This window comes from Dasypus novemcinctus, chromosome 3 (assembly GCF_030445035.2).
Source record: "Dasypus novemcinctus isolate mDasNov1 chromosome 3, mDasNov1.1.hap2, whole genome shotgun sequence".
NCBI lineage: Eukaryota > Metazoa > Chordata > Mammalia > Cingulata > Dasypodidae > Dasypus > Dasypus novemcinctus.
In genome coordinates this window covers 164,671,289-164,697,705 of record NC_080675.1, presented here as the reverse complement: position 1 = coordinate 164,697,705, position 26,417 = coordinate 164,671,289, and the positions used below count along the sequence as shown (strand labels likewise).

Here is a 26,417-nt window from a genome sequence, read left to right as displayed (position 1 = left end):
TACACCCTTAGTGGCACTGGGAAGCTGCGTTTCTTTTTTGTTATGTCATCCTGCAGTGTCAGCTCTCTTTATGTGCAGTGCCACTCCTGGACAGGCTGTGCTTTTTTCACATGGGGCAGCTTTCCCTGCAGGCCGCCCTCCTTGCCCATAGGGCACCCCCACGGAGGGGTGCCCCTGTGTAGCACGGCACTCCTTGCATGTGGAAGCTCTGTGCATGGGCCAGCTCACCACATGGGTCAAGAGGCCCTGAATATCGAACCCTGGACCCTCCCATATGGTGGGCAGAAGCTCTATCAGTTGAGCCATGTCTGCTTTCCTCAGTCTTTGCTTTTTGATTTAATGTCTGGAAAGATTGTGGGGTACAGTTTGCAGCAATGAACATATCTAGGGTTTGCAATTGACTGCTGAAGTGGATGAGGGTGAAGTTTTGTGTCCTAAATAGTCATGATTTTTTGTTGCTGTTAATGTACTGTGGCAGTCCATCCATCATGGGCTACATTTTGGAAATGTGTTATATATTCAGCTTTCATAATTGAAGAGTCATACTTTGAATTTCTTTTTCAAGTGGACAGGATCATTTGTGTAGTATCATGCTAAGTTTTCCTTATGGCCAGTTGAATTCCTTACGAAATGATGGGTTGGAGTTAGAGGTGCATTTGTGAGGGTTTTTTCCCCCTCTGTGGAAGAAAGCTTTGCTCTTTGAAAAACTTCTATTTAAAATATTGTCATCTTTAAACATTTAAATAAAACATTGTTTTTTTCCAAAGATATGTATATAAAAAGGAAACCCATTAGTTAAATGTGTTAAGCTCCTTTATTTCTGCAGTAGCGTGCCACACGGATGATTAACATCCTGTGAAATGTTTTTCCATCCTTAGTGGCAGTCCAGTCCCTGACATCTCGTGTGGATCATCTGGAAGAAATGTTAATGTAAAGAAGAGATTTATAATTGGTCCAATAGTTTTTGTTTTTTTGAAAGTCTTCTATTTAACGTACTGAAATATTATTTCCTTAGTTCAGAGTCTATCCAAATACTTTTCCTGCATGATGGCTCTGACCAGGAGAACAAGTTGTCTAATACTATTATAAATTTTTTTCTTTAATCAACAAATTTGTTTTGTATGTGCTGTTCATATAGCACTGGACTTGCTATTAAAATAGAGAAAGATATGACAAGATTTCCTTACTCAGCTTTATAAGGATAATTATGTACAAATGTGTACCTCATATCCATCCCACAAAATAACTCAATTGGATAAACCATATTTCAAGGATTTTGCTTCTTATTATTGGATTTTTTTTTTTTTAAGTCTAGTGAGTCTGAAGTTTCTTTTTAACTTTCCTTTCACATATTTGTTATACTGGGCATATCATTTCACTTGGATTTCATTTTCTTTTTTTGTTCCTCATAAGCGTAAACTTTGGTTTTTCTAAAATCCCAAGCTTTGGAAAATTTGGATAATATAATTGTTTCTCCTTTTAGAGGTGAATATTAAGTATAGAAGTTTATAGCAAGGATATAGCTAAAATAATGATTCTTTAGGCTGTGGTGTGGTGTCATAAATTTAGCCCTATGATCTTATACCTGTTACATATGTAGTTTTTTTTTTTTTAAAGATTTATTTTTATTTATTTAATTCCCCTCCCCTCCCCCGGTTGTCTGTTTTTTTTTTCTATGCCTTTTTTTTTTTGCTGCATCCCGTTTCCCGTCCGCCCCCGTTGTCATCAGCGGCACAGGAAGTGTGGGCAGCGCCATTCCTTGGCAGGCCGCTCCCTCCCTGGCGCTGGGCGGCTCTCCCCACGGGGCGCACTCCCCGCGCATGGGGCTTCCCCACGCGGGGGACACCCCCGTGTGGCAGGGCACTCCCCGCGCGCATCAGCACCGCGCATGGGCCAGCCCCACACGGTCAAGGAGGCCCGGGCCTGAACCGCGGACCTCCCATGTGGTAGACAGACGCCCCAACCACTGGGCCAAAGTCCGTTTCCCTATGTAGTATTTATAAACGTTTTCTTAAACGACCTGATCATAAATATTGTAGGCTCGTAAGTTATGGTTTCTGTTGCAACTATTCATTTCTGTTGATTCAGAGCAAAAGTGACCATGTGACAATTCATAAAATCATTGGATATATATATTTCTTTATATACATACACTGAAGATACCTGTGAGTATTTGCGTGTGTATAAAGAAATAGTATCTTACTAACTCTTAATATGCTAACAGTACACAAAGTAGGTTAAAATATTACTTACAAAAGGGGAAGTAAATCTTGTAAATAAAATTTACATTTAATATTTTAGACTAGTATAGTTTTAGTAAGTTACAGTATGTGTTAAGTATTGTAATGCTCTTGAAATAGTCTCCAGGTATTGAGAAAATAGCCTCATATTTTGATAGTCCTTACTGATTTTTACTGGTCACTTCATACATGTTACACGTGAAGTGCCATCCACAGCATTTAGATAGTTCAGTTTACATTGTTCCTTTTAATCTTTATTAGTTTTAATTCCTTTTATTTTATTTTAATCTTGGGACGTATTTGCTTTTCATAAAAGTACAGTTTACCTTACTTTTCTCGGGCTATAGGCTTTAATGATGTTTTTTAGATCTTTACTGCTAAAGATCATTATGTCTGCTTCCTTGAAGATGAAGTTGTATCATTCAGAAATGACAGTTGACTCTATTGATGCTATTTTCCCTTTGTCAGCCCTGGCATGTGCTGCCTTACATTCTCTTACCAGAGAGCATGTGCTTTTTGAGTGTTGCATAGCTCTGAATAATGTTGACACACTCCCATTTCTTAGTCTGAGAATTGACCAGCCTCAGTGGAGCAGACCATCTGGTCTTACAGATGAGACTGGGGAGTGGAGTAGTGATTAGGTTACCAGTTCTAGCCTTAGCTAATGTCATGCTCTTAACTGCTGAGAGCTTCAGCCTGCTTCATTGGCTCTGTAGTGGCAAGCAAGACAACAGTGTATTTTCTTAATGTATATGAAACAAATTTCCTTGCTTTTTTATTTTTGGAAGTAATTTGATCCATAATGTCCCATTCTGGATTTCTCCTACAGATCCTTTAGTCAGCCAAAGATGGTTGAATTAAAATTTCTTCATTAGAAAGTTTTATCTAAAGCATTTAGGTAGAATTATCCTGGGTGATAAGTTTTCAAATACATTAATAAAATTTGCGTTCCTAAATTCTAGTATAGAGTTTGGACTATTTAATTTTAATTTTTATTTATTTTATTTCTTATCTTGCCTGGGCTTGTTTTCCATGATTATAATCTATTAATTTTTTCAGTCTATGAATAGTAAAGAATATTGATGGAAATTATATAAGTAACTTCTGTCTTTTAGTAGTGACAGCTGTAATAATACTGCTGTTCTTTCATCTTTGAATATTATTTTCCAAAGAAGTCACAGCTTATTAAAAGATAGCTTGATATGATTAATTTTTTGTATAACATTTCATAAGAATAGCATCTTACTTTTATTTAAATACTAATTTAATGATAATCTGAAACCTTTTGTAAACTCCAGATCCTGTCTCAGAATTGGAAACCTGTTGTTGTCCAATGTAGACTGATGAAATTGATTCAATTCATTTTTCCTTTCCTTTGTGTTTTCCCCACTCTTTCTTTCAAGAGCCAGGGACTGAAAAATTTTATTCTGTTTTCCTTATTGGGAAGATTAATTTTTTCACAAGTTATTTTTCATTTGATCTCTTTTTAAAGAAATTTTTGTAAAAATTGTAAAATGCATTTTAAATTTTAAAAATTGAAAAACATTGAAATTTAAAAAACTGTTAAAATGCATTTTTCTTTTATAAGCTAAATAATACTGAACTGATTCATCCTTAGGTTTGAATTCTGGGAAGATTTTGAAGAAGACCATGGGAAAGGAAGAGAGAATGGTTATCAGAGTCTTCATAAGGTGCTAGAGCCTTTCCTTCTCCGGAGAGTCAAAAAGGATGTAGAGAAATCCCTTCCTGCCAAAGTGGAACAGATTCTCAGGGTGGAGATGTCGGCACTTCAGAAACAGTATTACAAGTAAGTTACTTTTTGGCTATGTTAGGCTTGAATGGGATTTATGATCACTAGGAAGTCATTAGGTACAAAATTGACAAAAACACTACCTGTTTTCAGTGAGGCCTCAGCACACAAATAAGTAGTAATTTATTTAGGGTCAAAAGGAGGTTTTATTCTTATTTTTTTAAATTTGGGTGACGATTTGCACAGTGGTCTGAACTTTTTAGTACTAATCCCTTTAACAATAAACAGGCATTTTTAATTTATTTCTCTCCCTTCCCACCCCCCACCCCCCTTGTCTGCTCTCTGTGTCTATTCACTGTGTGTTCTTCTGTGTCCACCTGCATTCTTGTCAGATGGCACCGGGAAATCTGTGTCTCTTTTTGTTGTGTCATCTTGCTGCGTCAGCTGTCCGTGTGTATGGCACCACTACTGGGCGGGCTGCGTTTTTTTTTTCATGCGGGGCGGCTCTCCTTCCTTGTGGGGTGCACTTCTTACACATGGGGCATCCCTATGTGGGGGACACCCCTGCATGGCATGGCACTCCTCGTGTGTGGCAGCAATGCACATGGGCCAGCTCACCACATGGGTCAGGAGGCCCTGGGTATCAAACCCTGGACCCTCCCATATGGTAGGTGGACGCTCTATCAGTTGAGCCACATCCGCTTCCCTAAACAGGCATATTTAACTTCAAATATTCTCTGCCATTCATTCAGTCATTTATAAAGCTTCTTCATTGTGTATGTATTCTGCTACATACATTTTCCTCTGAGTCCTGTGTTTCATTGTAGATGAGTTTAGAATCTTATTTCATGGAATACAAAGATATATTTCTTTTTGTGATGTTAGCACCTACTGATGAGTATTGCCTAAATCCATTAATTCATTGGGGACTGCAAAATGGTCACTGTATTAGTCAGGGTTCTCTAGGAAAACAGAATCAACAAGCGATACCTGTCAATAGTATGTGATTTTATCAGAGTCTCTCATGAGTGTGGGGATGCGCAAGTCCAGGTTCCCCAGGCAGGCTGCAACCAGGGGCTCCGACGAAAGTCCAGTGAAGGTTTTTGATGAGTTCTGGGAGACGTTGGCTGTCCAAAGACAAGCTGGGAAATTCTCACTCGGTGCTGGAATCATTTCCCCTTTTAAGGCATTAACTGATTGGATAAGGCGTCACTCATTACTGATGGCAGTCTCCCTGATTGATGTAATTGTAATCAGCTATCTGTGATTTACCACTGCAGTAAAGTCAATGGTGACTAAAGTCCATAAATGCCCTTCTATTACTTTACAGTTAGCCCAGTGCCTGCTTGACCAAACAACTGGGCACTGTTAACCTGGCTGAGTTGACACATTAACCTAACCCATCACAGTTGTGTTCAAATTTTATCACTTATATTTATTAGTTGGAATACTATAAAAAGAGAAACTTCCCATAGGAACTGAAGAACAATTCATATAGGAAAGGCAGAATAAATGCTTGATTATTTTTGCCATTTTTGCAAGAAAAAATAAGCTATCTAGCTCCTTCCAGTGATTTTGACTTCCAATGAGCTTTATTTTGGTATGACCTAAACTTGTTTGTGTTTCATTCTAAGCAGCTAATATCTACATTACCCATGCTCTAATTTCATTTTTAGCCACTGGAAGCTTATTTATGTTGTTTCAGAGTTCTTTTGATACAATCTCAGAACTTGATAGCTTCCTACTGACTGAAATGATAAAATGTTCTCGATTCATCTTATACATTTCCTGCCCCAAAACTTGAGTTTTATCTAAGAAGCTCTGAAATAGTTTACTGGGAAATGGTATTTGGAGACCACACGCTGGCAGTAGGGGTGCTCTTTGCACCTGGGGTGGACTTTATTTATAGTATTTTTCACCGGTGTTAGGAAATTTGTTTATTTTTAAAGATCATCATGAATTCTTTTCAATTAAATAGGACTGCAGAGGTTTTAGTTGACATTGTCTATCTTGTACACATAAAATCCCAGTTCTTGACTACACCAAGCTAATTCATGCTACACCCCATGTCTTACAATAGCAGTGCCAGTATTACCACCAACAATATGAATAAAAAAACAAGGTTTTTTTTCCCAGTATTTTTTTTTTAAGGTATACCCCTCTAGAAATTGACAAGAGCCTTAAAGTACTTAGAATAGTTTCTTTTCTGTGGTGTTAGACCACCAGCTGGATACATAGGTTTACTTATTTCTAAAATTTTAGTTTTGATTTTTTTACAGATTGCTTTATTGATTTTGTATTTATAAAGTTCAAATCTCAAAGCTAACCTGGCATGTTCAAAGAAATCTATCTATCCATTCTAGTCCTTCTTTCCCTATAGATATTTCGTTTAAAAACTTTGAATGCTAATCCTTCCTATATTCTTTAATTTTTAAATATCAGCAAATACATTTTACCCTTTCTCTTGTTAGATAAATGACAGCATACAGCATACTGTATACATTTTTTTTAAAAAGATTTTTAAAGATTTATTTTATTTATTTCCACCCCCCCCCCCCTTGTTTGTGCTTGCTGTCTGCTCTCTGTGTCCATTTGTTTTGTTCTCATCTTCTTTTTAGCAGGCACTGGGAACTGAATCTGGGGCCTTCTGTGTGGGAGGGAGGTGCCCAATGGTTTGAGCCACCTCCAGCCCCCAATTGTTGTGTCTGTCATTGTGTTCCTTGTATCTCCTTGTGCCTCCTAAAAAAGACAAGCAAGACAGGAAGCTGATGCGATGGGCTGGCGTCGCCGAGCTAACACAACAAGAAGACATTTTTAACTATTCTTTTCCTCTGATGTGTGCCTGAAGAACACTACGTAGTAGCATAGAGATATTCCTCATTTCTTTTTATAACTGTGTGGTATTCCGTTTCGGGTAGGTGACATAATTTATTCAACCAGTTCCCTGTTGGTGAACTTTTGGATTTTTTCAAATACTTTACTGCATTGAAAAATCCTTGAACATTCTACTTTGGTAGAGATTCTTAAAAATATAAGCACAGAGAGAAGCATAAAGGAATTCCCTATTCTGAAAAAAAAGCATTGTTAATTTTGGAGCTTTATTTTTAAAGCTTGTACATTGATTTTCATGAATATGTACATATTTCTTCTTCCAAATTTGAGTCTAAAACATACTTAAGTTGTAAGATTTCCTATGTAAAATAATCTTTTACAACAATTTAAATGGGTACCTAGCTTCTATTTTATGGTATATATCTTAATTTATTTAACCATCTCCTATTCTTTGACAGCTTATTTCCAGTTTTATACTGCAATAAACAGTGATATAGTGACAGTCCTTGTTATACATATACCTTTTGTTGTTTTGTTTCCTTTTAATGTTTCATTGTACTCAGTGATGTTGAAATGCCCAGTAGAACGATTAACATGCTGAATCCAGCTGCCAGTATGAGGGGTCCAATTTAGGTGGCAAGAGATGCAAAATAAAATGACTCTCTCTCTCTTTTTCAGTTATACTAATTTTGTCTTATTATCTTCTACTTCAGCTTGCTATTTCTTTAACTCTAATGATATTGATGTGATTTTTATTTGTAGATGGATTCTGACCCGGAATTACAAGGCTCTTGCTAAAGGAACAAGAGGCAGTACATCTGGTTTCCTTAATATTGTGATGGAGTTGAAAAAATGCTGCAACCACTGCTATCTGATTAAACCCCCTGAAGAAAATGAAAGGGAAAATGGACAGGAGATTCTTCTGGTGTGTGGTTATTTTGCTCTTTCTTTTTCAAAAACAATTTGCTTTAGACTGATGCTTTTTTTAAAAAATTTCTTATTAGAGAAGTTGTAAGCTTATAAAACAATCATACATAATGTGCAGAATTCCCATACCTTATGGCTCCACCAACAGCTTACATTGTTGTGGAACATTTGTTACAGATTATGAAAGAACATGATCAGATTGTTACCACTAATTCTGGTCCATAGGGTACTAGATAGATGCTTTTTCCCAGAATACTCCTTTTGGAAAAGTCCTTGATGACTCTTCAGGGAGCACCAGAAAGAAGCTGTAAGAATAGGTGAGAAAGGCTAATTAACTGTGAAAACTGTGGAAAGTGCAGTGTCACAGATACCAAGTCAAAACATTTCAGGAATTGCTGGTTAGTCAGATTGCAGTAAAGATGATTAAAAAAATATGAATTGGGGAGCAGATGTAGCTCAGTGGTTGCCTCCTTCTCATGGTCCTGGGTTTAATCCTGGTATCTCCAAAAATAAATACTAATAAAAGAACTCTTGGTGATGAATGGTAGATTGAAGTATGGGATTGAACTTGATGATTGGAATGTCTTTTAAATCTTCAGTCTCTGATCAGGAGCAGTGGGAAGCTGATTTTATTAGATAAACTGTTGACAAGACTTCGGGAAAGGGGGAACAGAGTCCTTATCTTCTCCCAAATGGTGAGAATGTTGGATATCCTGGCTGAATACTTGACTATTAAACACTATCCTTTCCAGGTAAGGATTCCTCAGTAATGGGGGCCTTTCCTCTCACTGGGTTTTATGCTTTGCTTGTTAAACTATCTTGAAGTAAAAAACAAGAGTTTTCTTGCTCAAAAAAATTGAGTTTAAAGTTCCAACAGGGACTTAAGTTTTATTTCTGAGGTTTTAGGCTACTGTATAGTGAGAATCCTTTCTTTTTTTGATTGGAGAAAGGAAAAGTAGATAAGAGAAAGGTATGTTGGATGATGTTTTACTCTTCCAAATCTGTAGTTAAGGTAGACAGGAAAGAAATATGAACTTGATTCTAGAAACCCAAATCCTGGAAGGAAAGAAAAAGGGAGGTGACAGTGTTGTATACTGTCTAGAGGAAATTGGCCCTGGCTGTGAGGCTGGGAAAGCAGCAGAACAGTGGCATATGAAACCTTTCTAGTTCCTGAAGCAGCTGGTAATACTACTTTTCTGAGGAAATACTACTGATTTTCATGCTCACTTATTTATCTCTGATGGGAAAAAGAGTTTCTTTTAGCATAGTAAAATTTTTCTTGGTGTTAACTTATTGGAAAGTTTAATCTGTATAGACATGTAGCAATTTACCTTGACTTTTGCAATGCTTTGATTTTTAGGTTTAAAATGTATCTTTTTTTTTTTTAATTTATTGAAATATATCACTCATACATAAACATACGTAAACAATAAATATATAATAGTTGTGAACTTACAAAACAAACATAAAACATCAAACAAACATATATAACATCTCACCCTACCACCAATAACTTTCCTTATTTTTAAACCTTTTAAACTAATGATTAAAGAGTATTGTCAAAATATTACTATTAAAGTATTTTTCCCTTAACCAATCTGATTATTATTACCTTTATATCATTTATATATGAACATACATAAACAATTAAGTGTATAGTAAAAGTTGTGAACTTACAAAACAAACATGCATAACATCATACAGGAGTCCCATACATCAACCCCACCAATACCTTGCATTGTCATGAGATGTTTGTTACCAGCTATGAAAGAACACTGTCAAAATCTTACTACTAATCATAGTTCTTATCTTACATTTGGTGTGTTTTTCCCCCAACCCACCCTATTATTTTTTAAATATTTTTTTTTTGTGACAGAAGTTGTAAACTTATAAAACAATCATGCACATGTGCAGAATTCCCAAACAACACCCTCCATCAACAACCACAATGTGGTGTGTCATTTGCTATAAAGTAATATCATCTGATTATTGCCATGTCCATAGTGTACATTTGCTCACATTTACCATACTGCTTCAGTATTAACACAGTACATCTTTTGCATAGATGCATATTATTACCACAGTCCATAGGTCACTCCAGCTGTATTTTTCCCATGCTTCTCCACATTCCCAATACCCTGCAGTAGTGATATACATTTGTTCTAGCTAACAAAGAACTAACAAAGGACACTTGCATCTGTACCATCAACCACAATTCTCACCCACCTCTTGGTTTACTGTGCTATTCAGTTCCTAGATTATTCTCAAGCATTCTGTCAATTGACATTTACATAACTAGACTATCATTTTCAGTCACATTCCCATTTATAAACTAGCTGTTACTGTGTGTTGACATCCACTCTATACATTTCCACAATTTTACAGTAAAACTAATTAAAACTTCTACATACATTAAACATCAGTAGTCCACTCAGTCCTTCCCTTATCTCCTTTAAGAATCCACCACCTACCACCAGGTCTTGAAGATATTTTCCAATAATTTCTTCTACACTTTTTATGGTTCTCGCTTTTACTTTTAGTTTTTTGATCCATTTTGAGTTAATTTTTGGATAAGGTGTGAGATAGGGGTCCTCTTTCCTTCTTTCAGCTATGGATGTCCAATGCTTTCAGCACCTGTTAAATGGACTGTTCTGCCCAAGCATGTGAATTTGATAGGCTAGTCAAAAATCACTTGACCATATCTTTAAGGGTCTGTTTCTGAACGATAAATTTGGTTCCATTGGTCTATTGTGTCTGTCTTTAGGCCATTACCATGTTGTTTTTACCACTATAGGTAGGTATTATGATTTAAAGTCTGGAGATGAGGGTTCACTTTTCCTTTATATGATGTTTCTGGCTATTCAGGACTCCTTACCCTTCCAAATAAATTTAATGATCGTGTTTTCAAGTTTTTCTTTAATGCTGGTGGAATTTTTATCGGTATTGTATTAAATCTGTGTTTCAATTTGAGTAGAATTGACATCTTAATGATATGTAGTCTTCCAATCCATGAGCATGGAATGTTCTTCCAGTTATTTAGGGCTTTTTTGATTTATTTAACATTGAGTTGCAGTTTTCTGAATACCAGTGCTTTACATCATTGGTTAAGTTTATTCCTGACTATTTGAGTTTTATCTGTCATATTTTATTTTCACCACTCTTTAGACACTTTTAGTTACTTTTATTGATATAATCTTCATTTCTAGATTCTCTTCCAGGCCCCTCTTTGCTGTTTTTTCTTTTCAGGCTCTAGCACACCCTTTAGTATTTCCTGAAAATCTGGTCTCTTGCTTAGAAATTCTCTCAGTTTCTGTTTATCTGTGAATATTCTAATTTTACCCTCATTTTTGAAAGACAGCCTTGCTGGATATAAGATTCTCAGCTGGAAGTTTTTCTCTTCTGGTATCTTAAGTATATCAGACCACTGTCGTCTTGCCTCCATAGTTTCTGGTGAGAAATCAGCACTTAATCTTTTTGGATATTCCTTATATGTTATGCATTGCTTTTCTGTTGCTGTTCTCAGAAGGATTATCTCTTTGTCTTTGGCCTTTGATATTCGTATGAGTATGTGTCTTGGAGTTGGTCTATTTGGATTTTTTTGGATGGGGGTATGTTGTGCTTCTTGGACAGGGATATCTATGTCCTTCAGTAGGGTTGGGAAATTTTCTACCATTATTTCTTTAAATATTCCTTCTGCCCCTTATGCCTTCTCTTCTCCTTCTGGGACACCCATGGCACGTATGTTTGCACTTCTTTTGCTGTCATTTAGTTCCCTGAGACCTTGTTCAATTTTTCCATTCTTTTCTTCATCTCTTCTTTTGTACGTTCACTTTCAGAGGCCATTTCTTCAAGCTCACCAGTCTTTTCTTCTGCCTCCTCAAATCTGCTATTTTTTGATTTCAGTGTTTTTTAAATTTCATTGATTGTACCTTTCATTCCCATAAGATCTCCTATTTTTCTATGTGTGCTTTCAAATTCTTCTTTGTGCTCATCCAATGTTGTCTTAATATTCTTAATCTCTTCAGCCATCTCATTGAATTTATTAAGGAGATTTGTTTAAACACCTATAATTAGTTGTCTCAACTCCTTTATGTCATCTGGAGGCTTATCTTGTTCCTTTAACTGGGCCATAGCTTCCTGTTTCTTGGTGTGCCTTGTAATTTTTTGTTGGTGTCTTTGCATCTGGCTTACTAGAGTATTTTTTCTGGGTGCAGTTTTTCTCTCTAGTTTTGGGATTCCTATTGTTTCTCCGTTGCTGGTTATGCAGTGGGAGCCAAGCATGTAATTGGTGCTGAAAGCTGTGGAGGCTCAAGTTGCCCTCATTGCACCCGGGACCAATAAAGCTTTTTCCAACTTTCTCCTTTGCCAGGGGTAGGGACAGAGTCACAGCTATGTGGAATAATCCATGTGCAGGCCTAGACTGTAGCTGCCCAGAGAGACTGATGAAGCTTCACACCCTTTTCTTCCCTGCCTGGGGCAGGGATGGAGTTGGAGGTGTGGGCAGCAATCTTTGCAGTGCGGGTCCTAAGATGACCACAGTTGCCCTGATAGACTTCTGATTTTTAGTCTGTGCCAGCGAAAGTTCCCTGCAGTTACCCATATAGGCTGGTGCAGGGCTTCTCAGACTCCTCCCTGTCAGAGGTGGGGCTGAAGCACAGGCAGGCTGCAGGCTGATGTGTGTGAAAGAAACTGGTTCCTGCTGACACTGAGAGTTTCAGTCGCCGGGCTCTACCTCAGGCTCTGGCAGAGTCAGAATGGTGGCTACTGGCCTCTTTCTGACGTGGGCTGCTTCTTAGCCCAGCTGTTTCCAGAGTTATCTCTTATCCAACTGAAAATATATCTTTTTTAAACTTTGAATGGATGCACTGGTCTACCAGCTCATATATTATTATGTCGGAATTGAAGAAATGTGGAGTCAGTAATTATCTCCTAAGAAAGACAAGCTTTTGAAGACTCACTAACAGATTGTCTTTCATAATAACTTGAAGGGCATTGTTATTTTCACAGTACTTGGTGGTCAGTAGCCATCCTGGAATATAGTTCAGCACTGTGGTTATTATCAACACATAGCACACAGCAAAAAGGCAATGTATCTGATCCATATGATTTTTATGTTCTAGCTAATCATTTGATACCAAGTAAAACAAGAATGGATTACTTTGTTGTGTAAGGGAATCATGAGCTGGAGTCATTTCAGGTTTGTCATGCCTAATGAGTTAATTTTAGGTAATTGACTTGATGTCTGTTCTTAATGCAGATGTTAAGAACAGGATATTTAAGTTTTCTGATTTCAAATGTAGACTAGGAACCTGCCATTTGGGCATATGTTTGTTTTAAAAATTCTGAGTTGGTAGTCAGTGAGGAGAGAGGAGAAAGGAGATTCCTCTTTGTGATTGACCTTGTTTTCAAGAAGCCATGGGTCTGGTGAGCAGAGTGCTGTAGGGCCTAATTAGGACTCTGCTGTCAGTCAGTCATTGATCCTTGGCCAGCTGTCATCATCTCTCCAGACAGTTTTGCCTTCTTTAAAATGAGGGATTTGGTTCCTCTCAACTATTGATTGTGAGAGGAAGAAATGCAAAAATGATTTTAAAGAGTGAAGAATGCTTTATATAAACAGCATATAAGGGCAGTCATTCTTCCGTGTTTGCTTCACCGAGCATGTTTTATTTATGATGACATTGTTTCGTGCCTAGAACTGACATGTACTCTAATAAAAGAGAACTGTATGCCACTAGTGAATGCCAGAGTCTGTCTTGGAGATGTAGTTGGGTGATTGAATAGAATTCCCCAGAACATTTTGCACTAACTTTAAATATAATCTTTGGAAAAGCTAGGATATATGATCAACTTAATTTTAACATTTTCAATGTTGTGATAAAAAGCTTCCTAAACTGAATTATGTAAATAATGTTGTTTTTCTTTGTACAAAGAAGTTACTCTCAGTTATACTCAGTAACTCTGATACTTTTGGCCATATTAGCAAGGAAGCATCAGTTTTCTGCAGGAGCTAACTATGTAACTATCAACACTACTTTTTCTAACCTCCTCAGGCTTACAGATAGAGAAGCAGACAAAGTCTCTAAGTAAAAGTTGGGTTGCTGTCTTTATCCTTATAGGTCCTGGTAGCCATTCTGATTCTTGGAAAATCCTAATACGTCTCTGAATCAGAAGCTTCTGACCTTGAGTCTGTAACTGGAGAACTTGGGTTAAGTAGGGTGTGCACTTAAGCCCAGCCCTTTGACAGCCCAGTGCATTCCAGTTATTTTTGCTCATTGAGTATTGAGGTGATAAAAGGTTGTGAGTCTGGTGTTCTATTTTGAGTGTAGCTGATCTTCCTATCTTATGATTTTCTTGGTTATGTTTACAGCGTCTGGATGGTTCCATCAAGGGAGAAATCCGAAAACAGGCACTGGACCACTTCAATGCAGATGGGTCTGAGGTACACCATACATAGCTTTGTTATTTGGGCAGCTTGGGCTCCATATCAAAGGAAAAGCCTTTCAAGCTAAATGTATTCTGTTTCAGAAATAATTTATAGTACAACTGTCTTGCCTTGAAAGAAATGAAAAATCCCTAATATTAGGAGATGCCTATTAATTTAATTGTCACTCCAGAAATGTAAATGCATGCTTTTTTAAATCTCCCATGGACTGGATTAATAAATGGCTAGTTCTTATATCAACTGAATGAATCTCTGCCAAATTGTGAGGCTTGAAAAGTACTTTTGCCACATCTCTATTGTTGAACTTCTGAACTTCTGGTATGATGTGATTTAAAGTTCTTGCTTTGGCTGTCAGCAACATTTTAAAATAGGTTTCCAGTTTGGATTTGACATTATATTTTGTTTTGGGGGGCATATATAGAAGAGCTATTTATGACAAATTAGAAAGCATGTTAATATTGTAGTTTGTGTGTATCAAACTATTAAATGCTATGGACTTTGTGAGACATGAAGCAGAAGAAGTCTCCTATAGGTAGAAGTGTAATAATATATAAAGGAACTAATGGAGAGATCTAGAAGTAATTTGGAGAGAATGTTGGTATGAGCACACTTAGTGTTCTACTTTCTGAAGAGATTTAAAAATTATTAACTTCCATGACTGATGCTCTAGGTTCATGGATAGGTTTAGTTCACTATGATGTGCTAGCTACTTCTGTAGCCTAGAATTTTACTAATCCTTGAGGGGCTTTGAGCACTAATCTATTTGGAACCAAGGCTCTGAATTGTTAAGGATAATAGGAATTAAATTACTTAAAGCATTGATCATCATCCAATTCCCGAGCCTCCTTTCCCTCCTCCTCCAGTTTCCTTAACTTTAAAGTCACAATAATCCAATACCTACTTCGTAATAATGCTGTGAGGATTAAATGTGATAATCATTCTGCATATTGTTTTGTTTTCTCCTTTCATTCAAAATTGTACTCTGAGCATTTTTCCCATGTCGTTAAAGATTTTTCAAAATTTTAATTTCTATTTTTTTTATGACTATCTTTATTTAACCATTTTATTGTTGGATGTTTAGTTAAGAAGACATAAGCATTTAAAAAATACTTGTGATACATTTACCTAAAATACTTTCCCCAAACAATTTATGTTCATCTTGTTATGGATGAATATTCCCATTTTACTTCACTCACTCTTAGCAGCATTTAGTTTTTTAACCTATGTCTATTTGGTAATAGACATATATAACATCTTATTATTGTTCATAATCTCTTTCATAAAGAGTGGTATGAAAAATTACTTATAAGTCCTTTCAGATCCAAGATTTTATTTAAGCTTTAGATTTCTCATCCTAAAGTGTCCATTGTTTATCTACAGACTTGTCCAGGGTTGACTTCAGAGTATGTTTTTGCTTGGATTTGTTTGTTTATTTCTTAGAATTGTTAAAAAGTCCTTTAGAAATGGCTATCTCATTATGGAGCATAATGCTTTTGAATGTGACTGTTGGTTAGAATATGGAGACCTTTTCATTTCATCTACGTATTGATGTTAAATAAACCTTTTAATCAAGATGTAGCTCAGAATTAACAGTTTTTAAATGGTACTTCTGTGTTAGGAACGTGTCAGTCCTTTGACATACATTATTAAATTCTCTGAAAATAGAAATCATACTGGTTTTTTTTCTGTCTCATATAGTTCATTCTCTTCTTCTTGCTCCCATACTTTTCTGTGCACTCAGACACAGGCAAGCGTATTGTGCATGCCCAATTTCTGTTCACATTGCTGTGGGAACTGGGTCTCTTACACACATGGTTCTTTAGCCAAACCTGCTCTGGTTTTCTTTTCGCATGTTCTATGGTGAGTGAGGAGCTTGTGCTTCTCAGCAGTTTCAGTGTGTAACCTGTTCAGCACATTGTTTCCATATTCTTCTCCAGTCTAACAATGGATGAACATATACACAGAAATGTGTCCTTGTTGATACTGAGTGTACTGACTGCCTTACTTACCTTTACCCTGAAAATAAATGTCCTGGTAACTTGTTGGAATGATCCCCTGATAATTAAGCTTGTCTGTTATTTTTCTGTTAAGTTCTTGCATACTAGTGTAAGCCAGGAGACAACATGGATTTCTTGATTCCTGTTGCTTTACTAGATATTACTTTATTCCTAAGTTTACTCACTCTCTTTCCTTGTAATCAAATACAAATTCACTGTCATCAAGTCCCTGACATTCTTTTAGCTTTCATAAAGTTTGTCCATCATATCTCACTTTTCTTCACACCTGCAGGGGTTTCCAGGTATAAGGGCTTATTGGACTGTGAAACTGTTTCTGAGAAGGCCACTGCATAAAGTAGTGTATTGCATTGTGTACAGGACTTCTGTTTCCTGCTCTCGACACGGGCTGGTGGCTTGGGAATCAATTTGGCATCAGCGGACACAGTTGTCATCTTTGACTCTGACTGGAATCCCCAGAATGACTTGCAGGCACAAGCCCGAGCCCATAGAATTGGTCAGAAGAAGCAGGTCAGTGGGGAGAGGTTTCTGGATATGGCTTACCTGTAGGGGGAGTTGGGAGGGGAGTTTAACCCTCTCAAGGTTTTTTGTGAAATGTTTTCTTCCCCATTTTGCATTCATTTCCCCAACAATAGATTTCTGTTTGTTAACTAGTTTGTCTTTGGGCCTAAGATGAACTTCTTAAGGACCTTTTCTCTCTTTTTGAAAATATTCTACTAATAACTCTTAGGAATTCACCCCAAGTTGATGAATTGACTTATAACTGAACTTTTTCTCTGTTTTAATATGGAGAAACTGTTAAATATTCTAGCATTGTTTAGGATGTTATATTTTAACTCTGCTTGACAGTATTAGCTCTGAGGTATGTTAGAAAACTACACGTTTGTTTTTTTTCCCTCATAATATGAATCTCAAAGTCTGCTCTAGTGTTTCTTAACTCCTAAGTTTCTTATTCAACCAAAGAATCATTTTTGGTGAAACTTTTCCATCACTGAAACTGATTATTCTTTAGTAAAATTTTTATCATTAGAACAAGGCTTTAATTATAGTCCTTTAAAGGCAATTTTATTTAAGAAGGTAACCTGCTGTGGATAGAAAAATATATTAATCTGCTTAAACTGCCTGCCTGGATGATGGTTTATAGTTATTAGCAGTAGAAAATCAACCTTTTCTCCCCCGTCTTAGGTTAAGACGGGTAACTTTTTAAATTTTTTAGTCAGGCATAAGCATAACATTTTCTTTCCTGTAGGTAAATATTTACCGTTTGGTTACAAAGGGGACTGTGGAGGAGGAGATCATAGAACGGGCCAAAAAGAAGATGGTATTGGACCATCTGGTGATCCAGCGCATGGATACCACTGGTCGGACGGTTCTGGAAAACAATTCTGGAAGGTCCAAGTAAGTACCAGAAAGATGGGGGGAGGGAGGTATCTGGGATCAAATTGGTTTTACCATCAGTATTTAATATAATTCATGTTTTCCAGTTGGATTCTTTACAACAGTTTATTAATTATCTGAAAAAGGCCAGATTGTAACCACAGGAAGATGGCATTTTCATTTTATTTTCGTTATTTTCTCATTTTCTGCTCATTAGCCGTCTGCTTACATGCTCTCCCTCCTTCATATGACACAGCTGCTCCCTGCTCAACTTTCATCCTGGCATAGTGTTGCCTTTGACTCTGCAGCAATGAGAATCTACCTGATGAGTTGGCAACATTTTCTTACTATTTGTAAGAATGTTTGTGTGGAGATTCACAGCTTTGTGATAGACGTTTCATTTGGACAGTGTTTAGGAAGACAGATATGTGCCTAGAATAGAATGAACCATGTGTTGACTGTTCCCAAAACTTAAGTAACATAGGTGATTCACAAGTTTCTAATTGAAACTTGGATGTGAACAGAGTTTAGGATGTCAGATAATTGTGTAGACATGAGTGAACCATGCCTTTCCCTCAGGTTCCTCAACTAAGGAAACAAAAGGGTAAAGATGGAAAGTAGTAAACTTTTCAGTTGGCTTTAGAAAGAAGAAAAATTAATTTCTTTTACAGAATTTAAATTTTGATAGGTGTTGCATGTCTACTACTATGGCAGTTCTATAGCCTGTTAAAGGTGAATTCAAATTAGCCTTCCCTGAACAGAATATTTTCAGATAACTTTCTATTCAAGAAGAACTTAGATGAGAAAAACTTGGTTCTTTTGTTTGGATCAGAGGTGAGGAAGTTGAAAATTCTTAATGGATGATACCTTTCTGAGTCCATGGATAAAGTGAATAGTGGTTACAACTCTCAGCTCTCATGTTGGTTGATCTTCTTTCCTAGAAATCATGTAATAGATCAGCTAACAGGAAAATAATTGATTTTGACCTTGTCTTTTGAAATGACAAGGTTTGCCACCATAGACTCATCATATGGATGAAAAGAAGAAAGTATTTGGGACATAATTTTTCTTGGGGAACCACTTGTATTTTCATCAGTAATTTGATCCAAAAGGACATAGATACTTGGAAGTAGAACTCCTTAGATGTGATTTGACATTCCTAAGTTTGGAACTACATTTTATTTCTCCAGCTCAAATCCTTTTAATAAAGAAGAACTGACAGCTATTTTGAAATTTGGAGCAGAGGATCTCTTCAAAGAACTTGAAGGGGAGGAGTCAGAGCCTCAGGTAATTAATAATGAGGTGGGTTTTGCTAAGTATCATCTGTAAAAAAGTCTAAATTTTTCCTGACAGCAGATTCTGAGTCTGTTAGAGGCTTTAATGAAGAAAGTAATGACTTGAAGGACCTAGTTGTTTTGTTTTTTTTTTCTTTCTTTTTAATTTTTTTCTTGTTTATGGTGTGCAAAGCTTTTATTAAATAGGAAAGAATAAGAAAAGTGTAAGGATTCTGTCTTTGGCCTTTTTTAATTTCAGTTTTATTTTTTTGAAATTCTACCCTATCATTTTTATAAGAAATAGTTGATATAAAGGAAATAGAGCTGAGACTATAAAAGTAAATGGACATGGAAGTGGACTTGGCCCAGTGGATAGGGTGTCTGTCTACCATGTGGGAGGTCTGTGGTTCAAACCCCAGGCCTCCTTGACCCGTGTGGGGCTGGCCCATGCACAGTGCTGATGCATGCAAGGTAGTGCAGGGTTGCCACCCCCCACCCCCCGCGTAGGGAAGCCCCACATGCAAGGAGTGCGCCACATAAGGAAGCCGCCCAGTGTGAAAACAAAGTGCAGCCTGCCCAGGAATGGCACCGCACACATGGAGAGCTGATGCAGCAAGGTGATGCAACAAAAAGAAACACAGATTCCTGTGCCACTTACAACAACAGAAGCGGACACAAAGAACACACAGCAAATGGACACAGAGAACAGACAACGGGTGGGGGGGGCGGGGAGAGGGGGGAAAAAAAAGTAAATGGCCAGAGTGGATGTGGCTCAAGAGGTTGAGTGCCTGCCTCTTGCACGGAAGGTCCTAGGGTTGATTCCTGGGACCTCCTAAAAACATAAAAACAAACAAGCAAACGAAGGGGAAAAAAAAAACTCAGGGGAGCCGATATGGCTCAGTGGTTGAGCACTGGCTTCCCACATCTAAGGTCCTGGGTTCAGTCCCCAGCCTGGATACCTTAAAAATAAATAAATAAGTAAATAGAACTTTTCCATGCTGATAGCGCTCATGCAGACACAGTGAACCTTCCTTAAACTTGCCAGACTTTCTGTATGAAGTGCAGCAAGCACCAGTTGCAAAAAGTAACACAGTACAAGAAGGGCAAGGATTCTTTATATGCCCAGGGAAGGCAGCAGCATTATGCCAGGAAGCAGAGTGGCTCAGTGGGCAGACTAAACCAATTTTTCAGAAGAAGGCTAAAACTTACAAAGAAGATTCAAGCTAAGGCTTGAATGCATTGAGCCTAACTGCAGATCCAAGAGAATGTTGGCTACTAAGAGATGCAAACACTTTGAACTGAGAGAAAGCAAGAAGAGAAAGGGCTAAGCCTTGTCTTTTATTATGATAATAAAATCTTGACGTTATAGTGAAAAAAAGAAAAGGAAAAAAGTAAATGGACTAACAGAAGAGTTGGTGTATTTGTACTGGACATTTTCAGTGAGTGCTGATCAATTACTGCATTTTCACCATATTTTTGTTGCTTTTGATTTGACAGGAAATGGATATAGATGAAATTTTGCGCTTGGCTGAAACCAGAGAGAATGAAGTGTCAACAAGTGCAACAGATGAGCTTCTTTCACAGTTTAAGGTATGTAAATTTTTGTGGGAGAGGGCCCTTGGCTCTGAAATATTAACCAATAATAACTAATCTCTATGAGCACTATCTTTTATTTTTACTTTTTATTTTGAAATAATTTCTAATAGGAAAGTTGCAAAAATAACACAAAAATAATGCATAGATTTCCAGCATACTGTCACACAGACACCCAGATTTACCAACTTTTACCTAAATGTTTTATCATTCTGTCACTCTATCCATTAAAACTTTTTTTTTTTTTTTAAAGAACCTCCTTACTGGTATCTGTAAGCTCAGATAAAAGGTGTTCCCACCACAAGCACACAGATTGACACAAGGCCCCCTGGTTAAGGGTACAAAGGAAGAGGTAACAGGGCAGGCCCAGAGCCTGGGTTTCTTGGCACAGACACAGGAAAAAAGTGAATAAACTATAGTTCTAACACTCAGGGACAACATAGAAATTATGCAGAATTCAGCATTGGCAAAGGACGGGCATTAAAACCCTGCGGAGCCACCCCTTATCTTGCCCTCGATGCATGGGCCATTTGCTGAATTTTTGAGAGTAAGTTGCATATGTGATACTTGTCTAAAACTTAACATTTCCATATATAGTTCCTAAGAACAAAACCAGTCATTTTTTAAAAAATTTTTGCTTTATTTTTATTTTTTTATTTTACATTTTTTCTTCTTTATTTTCTTTTAAATGTTACATTAAAAAAATATGAGGTCCCCTATACCCCCCACCCCACCCACACCACCGCTCCCACATCAACAAACTCTTCCATCATTGTGGCACATCCCCTGCTCCTGACGAATACATTCTGGAGAACCGCTGCAGCACATGGACAGTGGTCCACATTGTAGTCCACCCAGTGGGCCATGCCAGAACACACAATGTCCAGTATCCATCCCTGCACCACCACCTAGGAAAACTTCAGATCTTGAAAATGCCCCCACACCATATCTCTTCTTCCCTCTCCTGACCATCAGCCGCCACCGTGGCTACCCTCTCCATATCACTGCTACAATTTCTTCCCTTACTAATCACAATAGTTCCCCCACAGAGCACCAGTAAGTCCACTCTAATCCATACTCTATTTCTCCATCTTGTGGACCTGGGATGGCTATGTCCAGTCCCCCTCTACATCAAAAGGGGGTTTAGATTCCACACGGATGATGCATGCACTTCTCCTGCTTGCAACTGTAGGCACTCTTGGCTCCCTGGTGTGGTGGTTGACCCTCTTCACCTCCCTATCAGCTGGCCAGGGTAAGTCCAAGAAACCAGAGGGTAGGAGCCCCAAGTCTGCTGAGGCCCAGGACCTGGCCGTCACATGGACAGTTCAGAGATTCAGGGCTCCTGAGTATACACCAACCCAAATGCCAACCACAGGTCTGGTAAAAATAACAGAAGAGGCATGTGTAGAAAGAGTATATCTGAGTCCAACTCCATCACACTTAGGAACACAAACCCCGAAGTAGGGTCAATTGACATGGCCCTGAACTCCAGAGCCATCTGCCTTGACCATAGAACCTGTGGATCGCTGCAGCCCTCAGGAGAACCAGCACCTGGATTTCCATCTACCTTGACTGTCTCTGGTACCATGCTGAGGCCTCTGGTGACCTCCCGACTCTTTTTTGGAGGCTCTTATCCGTATAAACTCACTTGTCCTTTCCATTTCCCCCTTTTATCCAAAGTCAAAAGGCAGCTTTGAATACCTGATATTACATGTAGGCTGAGATATTCTGCCAGTCTGAGTTGACCTCTTAGTTCATGGTCTTTTTGTAGTTATATCATCAGCTGGTGCTTGGTAGTAATCCCTCGGTGCCAAGGAGGCTCATCCCCAGGAGTCATGTCCCATGCTGGGGGGAAGTCAATGCATCTACATGCTGAGTTTGGCTTAGAGAGTGGCCACATTTGAGCAACATGGATGCTCTCAGGAGCTAACTCTTAGGCACTCCACAGCTGTAGGCCTAGTTCATGTTTCAGGTACACAGGCTCATAATCAGAGCCATCAGTATCAAGGGCTCATTGTTGGACCATCCATCTTTATTGGTCTTTGCCATTGCACTTTGGGGGATTGTTGTTGTTCCATTGGGGAATGTGATAGAACTCCCCCGGTCAGGAGCTCAGCATTCTCTCATCTGTTGTTTCCAACTGAAACCACTATGAAAATATCCAAACCTTTCTATGTATCCTGTATACATGCCCTGGAGAACTCCCTCCCAACCTTGTGCCCCCCACCACCGACACCCCACACAAGTGCTCCTCCCCCACCATAGTTGAACCTCTCTGTAGTCCAAAACTTCAAAAAGGGAGCCCAGTATATTGCCAGATTCCATTAATAGAAAAATGGAATATAGTGATGGGTTTAAAGGTTAGATATAGAATACGTAGAAATTTAGAAAAATTAAATAAAGGAAAAATAAATTGGGGCATCAGAAAAAAGTGAAAAGGGGGGTGGGGGTATATGGGGCCCTCATTTTTTGAATGTAACATTAAAAAAATAAAGACAAAAAAAAGTGAAAAAATGAAAAAGCTTTGTTTTTAACATTTTGCCTTTCGTCACTGCTACAGGTGTTGCCCTATATGTACAGTGGCAAGGCAGTTTCCTCCATTTCTTCCTCAGTGTCTACCTCCTTTCTTTCTTTTTTTTTTCCTGATAATTTTTTCTTGACATAAGTTTTAGGTCATGATAATTCACATATACTATATGTGGTACTCCCACATATCAAACATCAAATCCTTTGTCCCTTCCCCAACAGTGATCTTTTCACATGTTCATATTATATTTGCTGCAGCTAATGTACAGATATTGAAGTGATAGCTTTCAAACATAGTTCCATTTGGGTTTACATTATGGTTTATATTTTAGTCTATACAATTTTCTAAATTTTTAGTTATCTTATGTTTTACATTATGGTTTACATTTTAGCCTATAGACTTTCATACATTTTTGGTGTAATTTAACATGACATATATCCATCATGGAACATCATGGAACACTTTTCATTGCACCACAGTTACCCTGATTCCATTTATTCAACACCTCTTTCCCCCTCCCCTCAGGGCCCATCATGACAATCAATCTTCATTACTTGAGGGACCATATTCAGAGATACTTGCAAAAATGTTGAGGGCTTGACATACTTGACTGCCCTAACCCATTTGGAGCCACCAATTCTCTTAACAAATACAATTCCCTCTGTTTGAGAACATCAGTCCTCCCCAGGATGTGGGTATACCTTCACTCTCATTGTATGATTCTCTACCCAATCATATAATCCCCTGTGACAAAATAAGCATTCACACATTCCCCAGAAACTTGACTTTTGTCAGATGCCCCCACCTTAAGCATCCCAAACAGGCAACTGTCCATATTACATTCTCTAAAGATTTTTCTCTGCACCACAATTTCAACCACATACGTGACAGTCTCCCATGATCAAATGTTTTCCTCACCTTCTCCCCAATTTCTTGGGCAATCTGACCCATCCTCCCATCCCTAGCCCCCTAAAGCCCATGCAGCCCCACCCAAGGTTATCCCTATGCCCCCTTTTTATCCCTTCCCTGTACAAATACTTACCTCCAGTTTATCATAGATTTCACCCAAGTAGCTGTCAGCTCACAACCTTCCTCTACCCCCCAACTACCTTTAAGTTTATCATCCAGTCTCTAGCTCTCTGAGACAGCTTGATTTACTTATTTCACAGAGAGGTCATGTAGTATTTGTCCTTCAATGCCTGGGTTGCTTCACTCAACATAAGGTTCTCAAGATTCATCCATGTTTTCACATGTGTTTGTACTGTATTTGGTCTTATAGTTGAGTAGTATTCCATTGTATGTATATACCACATTTTACTTATCCATTCATCTGTTGATGGACATTTGGGTTGATTCCAACTTTTGGCAATAGTGAATAATGCTGCTTTGAACATTGGTGTGCATATATCAGTTTGTGTCCTTGTTTTCAGATCTTCTGGATATATACCCTGCAGTGAAATTGCTGGGTTATATGGCAAATCTATAGCTAGTTTTTTGAGAAACTGCTGAACTGTCCTCCAGAATGGCTGGATCCTTCTGCATTCCAGCCAGCAGTAAATGAGTGTTCCCATTTCTCCACATCTTTTCCAAAAATTGTAGTCTTCTGATTTTTTGATAGCTGCCAGTCTTATGGGAGTAAGATGGTATCTCATTGTTGTTTTGATTTGCATTTCCCTAATAGCTAGGGATTTTGAGCATTTCTTCATGTGTTTTTTAGCCATTTGTATATTATCTTTGGAGAAGAGTCTGTTCAAATCTTTTTCCCATTTTTTAAGTGGGCTGTTTGTCTTTTTATTTTTGAGATAGAGGAGTTCTTTATATGTGCAAGATATAAGTCTCCTATCAGATATATGATTACCAAATTTTTTCTCCCATTGTGTAGGCTCTCTTTTCACTTTCTTGACAAACTCCTTTGAGGTGCAGAGGGCTTTAATTTTGAGGAAGTCCCATTTATCTATTTGTTCTTTTGCTGTTCTTGCTTTTGGTATGAAGTTCATGAAACCATTTCCTATTACAAGGTCCTGTAGATGCTTCCCTACTTTGCTTTCCAAGGTCTTTATGGTCTGGGCTGTTATATTTAGGTCTTTGATACATCTTGAGTTGATTTTTCTATAAGGTGTGAGTTGGTAATCCTCTTTCATTCTTTTACATATGGATATCCAGTTCTCCAGGCACTATTTTTTGGAGAGGCCATTCTCTCCCAGTTGAAAGGGTTTGGTGGCCTTGTCAAATACCATATGGCTGTATATATGAGGATCTATATCAGAACTCTCAATTCTTGCTGTTCCATTGGGGAATGTAACAGAGCTCCCCTGGGTAGGAATTCAGCACTCCTTCAGTTGACGTTTGTAACTGTAACTACTATGAAAATACCCAACATATATCAGAACATATTTATGTCCCCTATATACTTGCCCTGGAGAATTCCCTCCCACCCATGTGTCCCCCCATCAGTAACACCCCACAGCAGTGTTCCTCCCCTGCCATAATTGAACCTCACTGTGGCCCAAAACTTCTTCAACAATGAAGCCTAATATAATGCCAAATTCAATTAATAGGAAATTGAAATATAGTGATGGGTTTAAAGTTTAGAAATAGAATACATACTAAGTTAGAAATACTAAAATAAAGTAAAAATAAGTTGGTGTATTAAAAAAATGAAAAATATTATAAGGCTTTGTTTTTAACGTTTGCCTTTCATCATTGTAATAGGTGTTGCCCTGTATGTACAGTGGCAAGGCACTTTCTTTAATTTCTTTGTTAATGTCTACATCTTTTTTTTTCCCCTAATTCTTAATTTTGTCTTCAAAAAAGTTTTAGATCTAAGTAATTTACACATACAATATAGGAGACTCCCATATATCCAACATCAAACCCTTTGACATATACATGTCTTAATCCCTGTTCCTGTGGGTCTACTATTTGTCAGTAGAACCTTTTGAAGCTGTTAAGTTTGAAGCTGTTAAGTTTTAGTTAAGGTGTGGCCATATTGAATCTGGTTAGGTCTTAATCTGTATGACTGTAGGCTTTATAATGAGAGGAAATTAAATTGCAGTCAGTCAGAAGAAGCCAGAAGTTAAAAGAAGCCAGAGAAGAGAGAGAAATCACCATGTAGTAGAGACCTGCCATCACCAGAACACTCTGACCCCAGAAGAAAGCATAGGCTTGCCATTATTTTGATTTTGGACTTTTAGCTTTCAAAACTGAGAGAGAATAAATGCCTGTTGTTTAAGCCAGCCTTTTGTGTGGCATTTGTCATAGTAACTGGTGAACTAAAGCAGGATACAATCAAAAGTACAGGTGGAGCTAGGCTTTTGAAAGAAAAAAGGAAGTATACTTTAGCAGAGGGGGTGGAGAGAAATGATGTTTATATCCAATTGCTCATGTTAGTTACTAGTAAATTAACTGAGGTATTTGCTGAAGTATAAAAGGTTTAGGAC

The 26,417-nt window shown here is 37.8% G+C and overlaps 1 protein-coding gene across 8 annotated transcripts in view; it reads left to right on the top strand.

Annotated features, from left to right (window-relative positions):
• Window positions 1-26,417, top strand: part of CHD2 (chromodomain helicase DNA binding protein 2) — a 157,882-nt gene that overhangs the window by 78,885 nt on the left and 52,580 nt on the right. For all 8 annotated transcript variants that reach the window (XM_058294647.2, XM_058294650.2, XM_058294649.2 and 5 more), the window contains 8 exons: window positions 3,859-4,047; window positions 7,585-7,747; window positions 8,349-8,501; window positions 14,117-14,188; window positions 16,567-16,716; window positions 17,456-17,604; window positions 18,774-18,870; window positions 20,355-20,447. In XM_058294647.2, coding sequence (XP_058150630.1) covers window positions 3,859-4,047; window positions 7,585-7,747; window positions 8,349-8,501; window positions 14,117-14,188; window positions 16,567-16,716; window positions 17,456-17,604; window positions 18,774-18,870; window positions 20,355-20,447 — 1,066 coding nt within the window. The remainder of the gene's footprint in view (window positions 1-3,858; window positions 4,048-7,584; window positions 7,748-8,348; window positions 8,502-14,116; window positions 14,189-16,566; window positions 16,717-17,455; window positions 17,605-18,773; window positions 18,871-20,354; window positions 20,448-26,417) is intronic.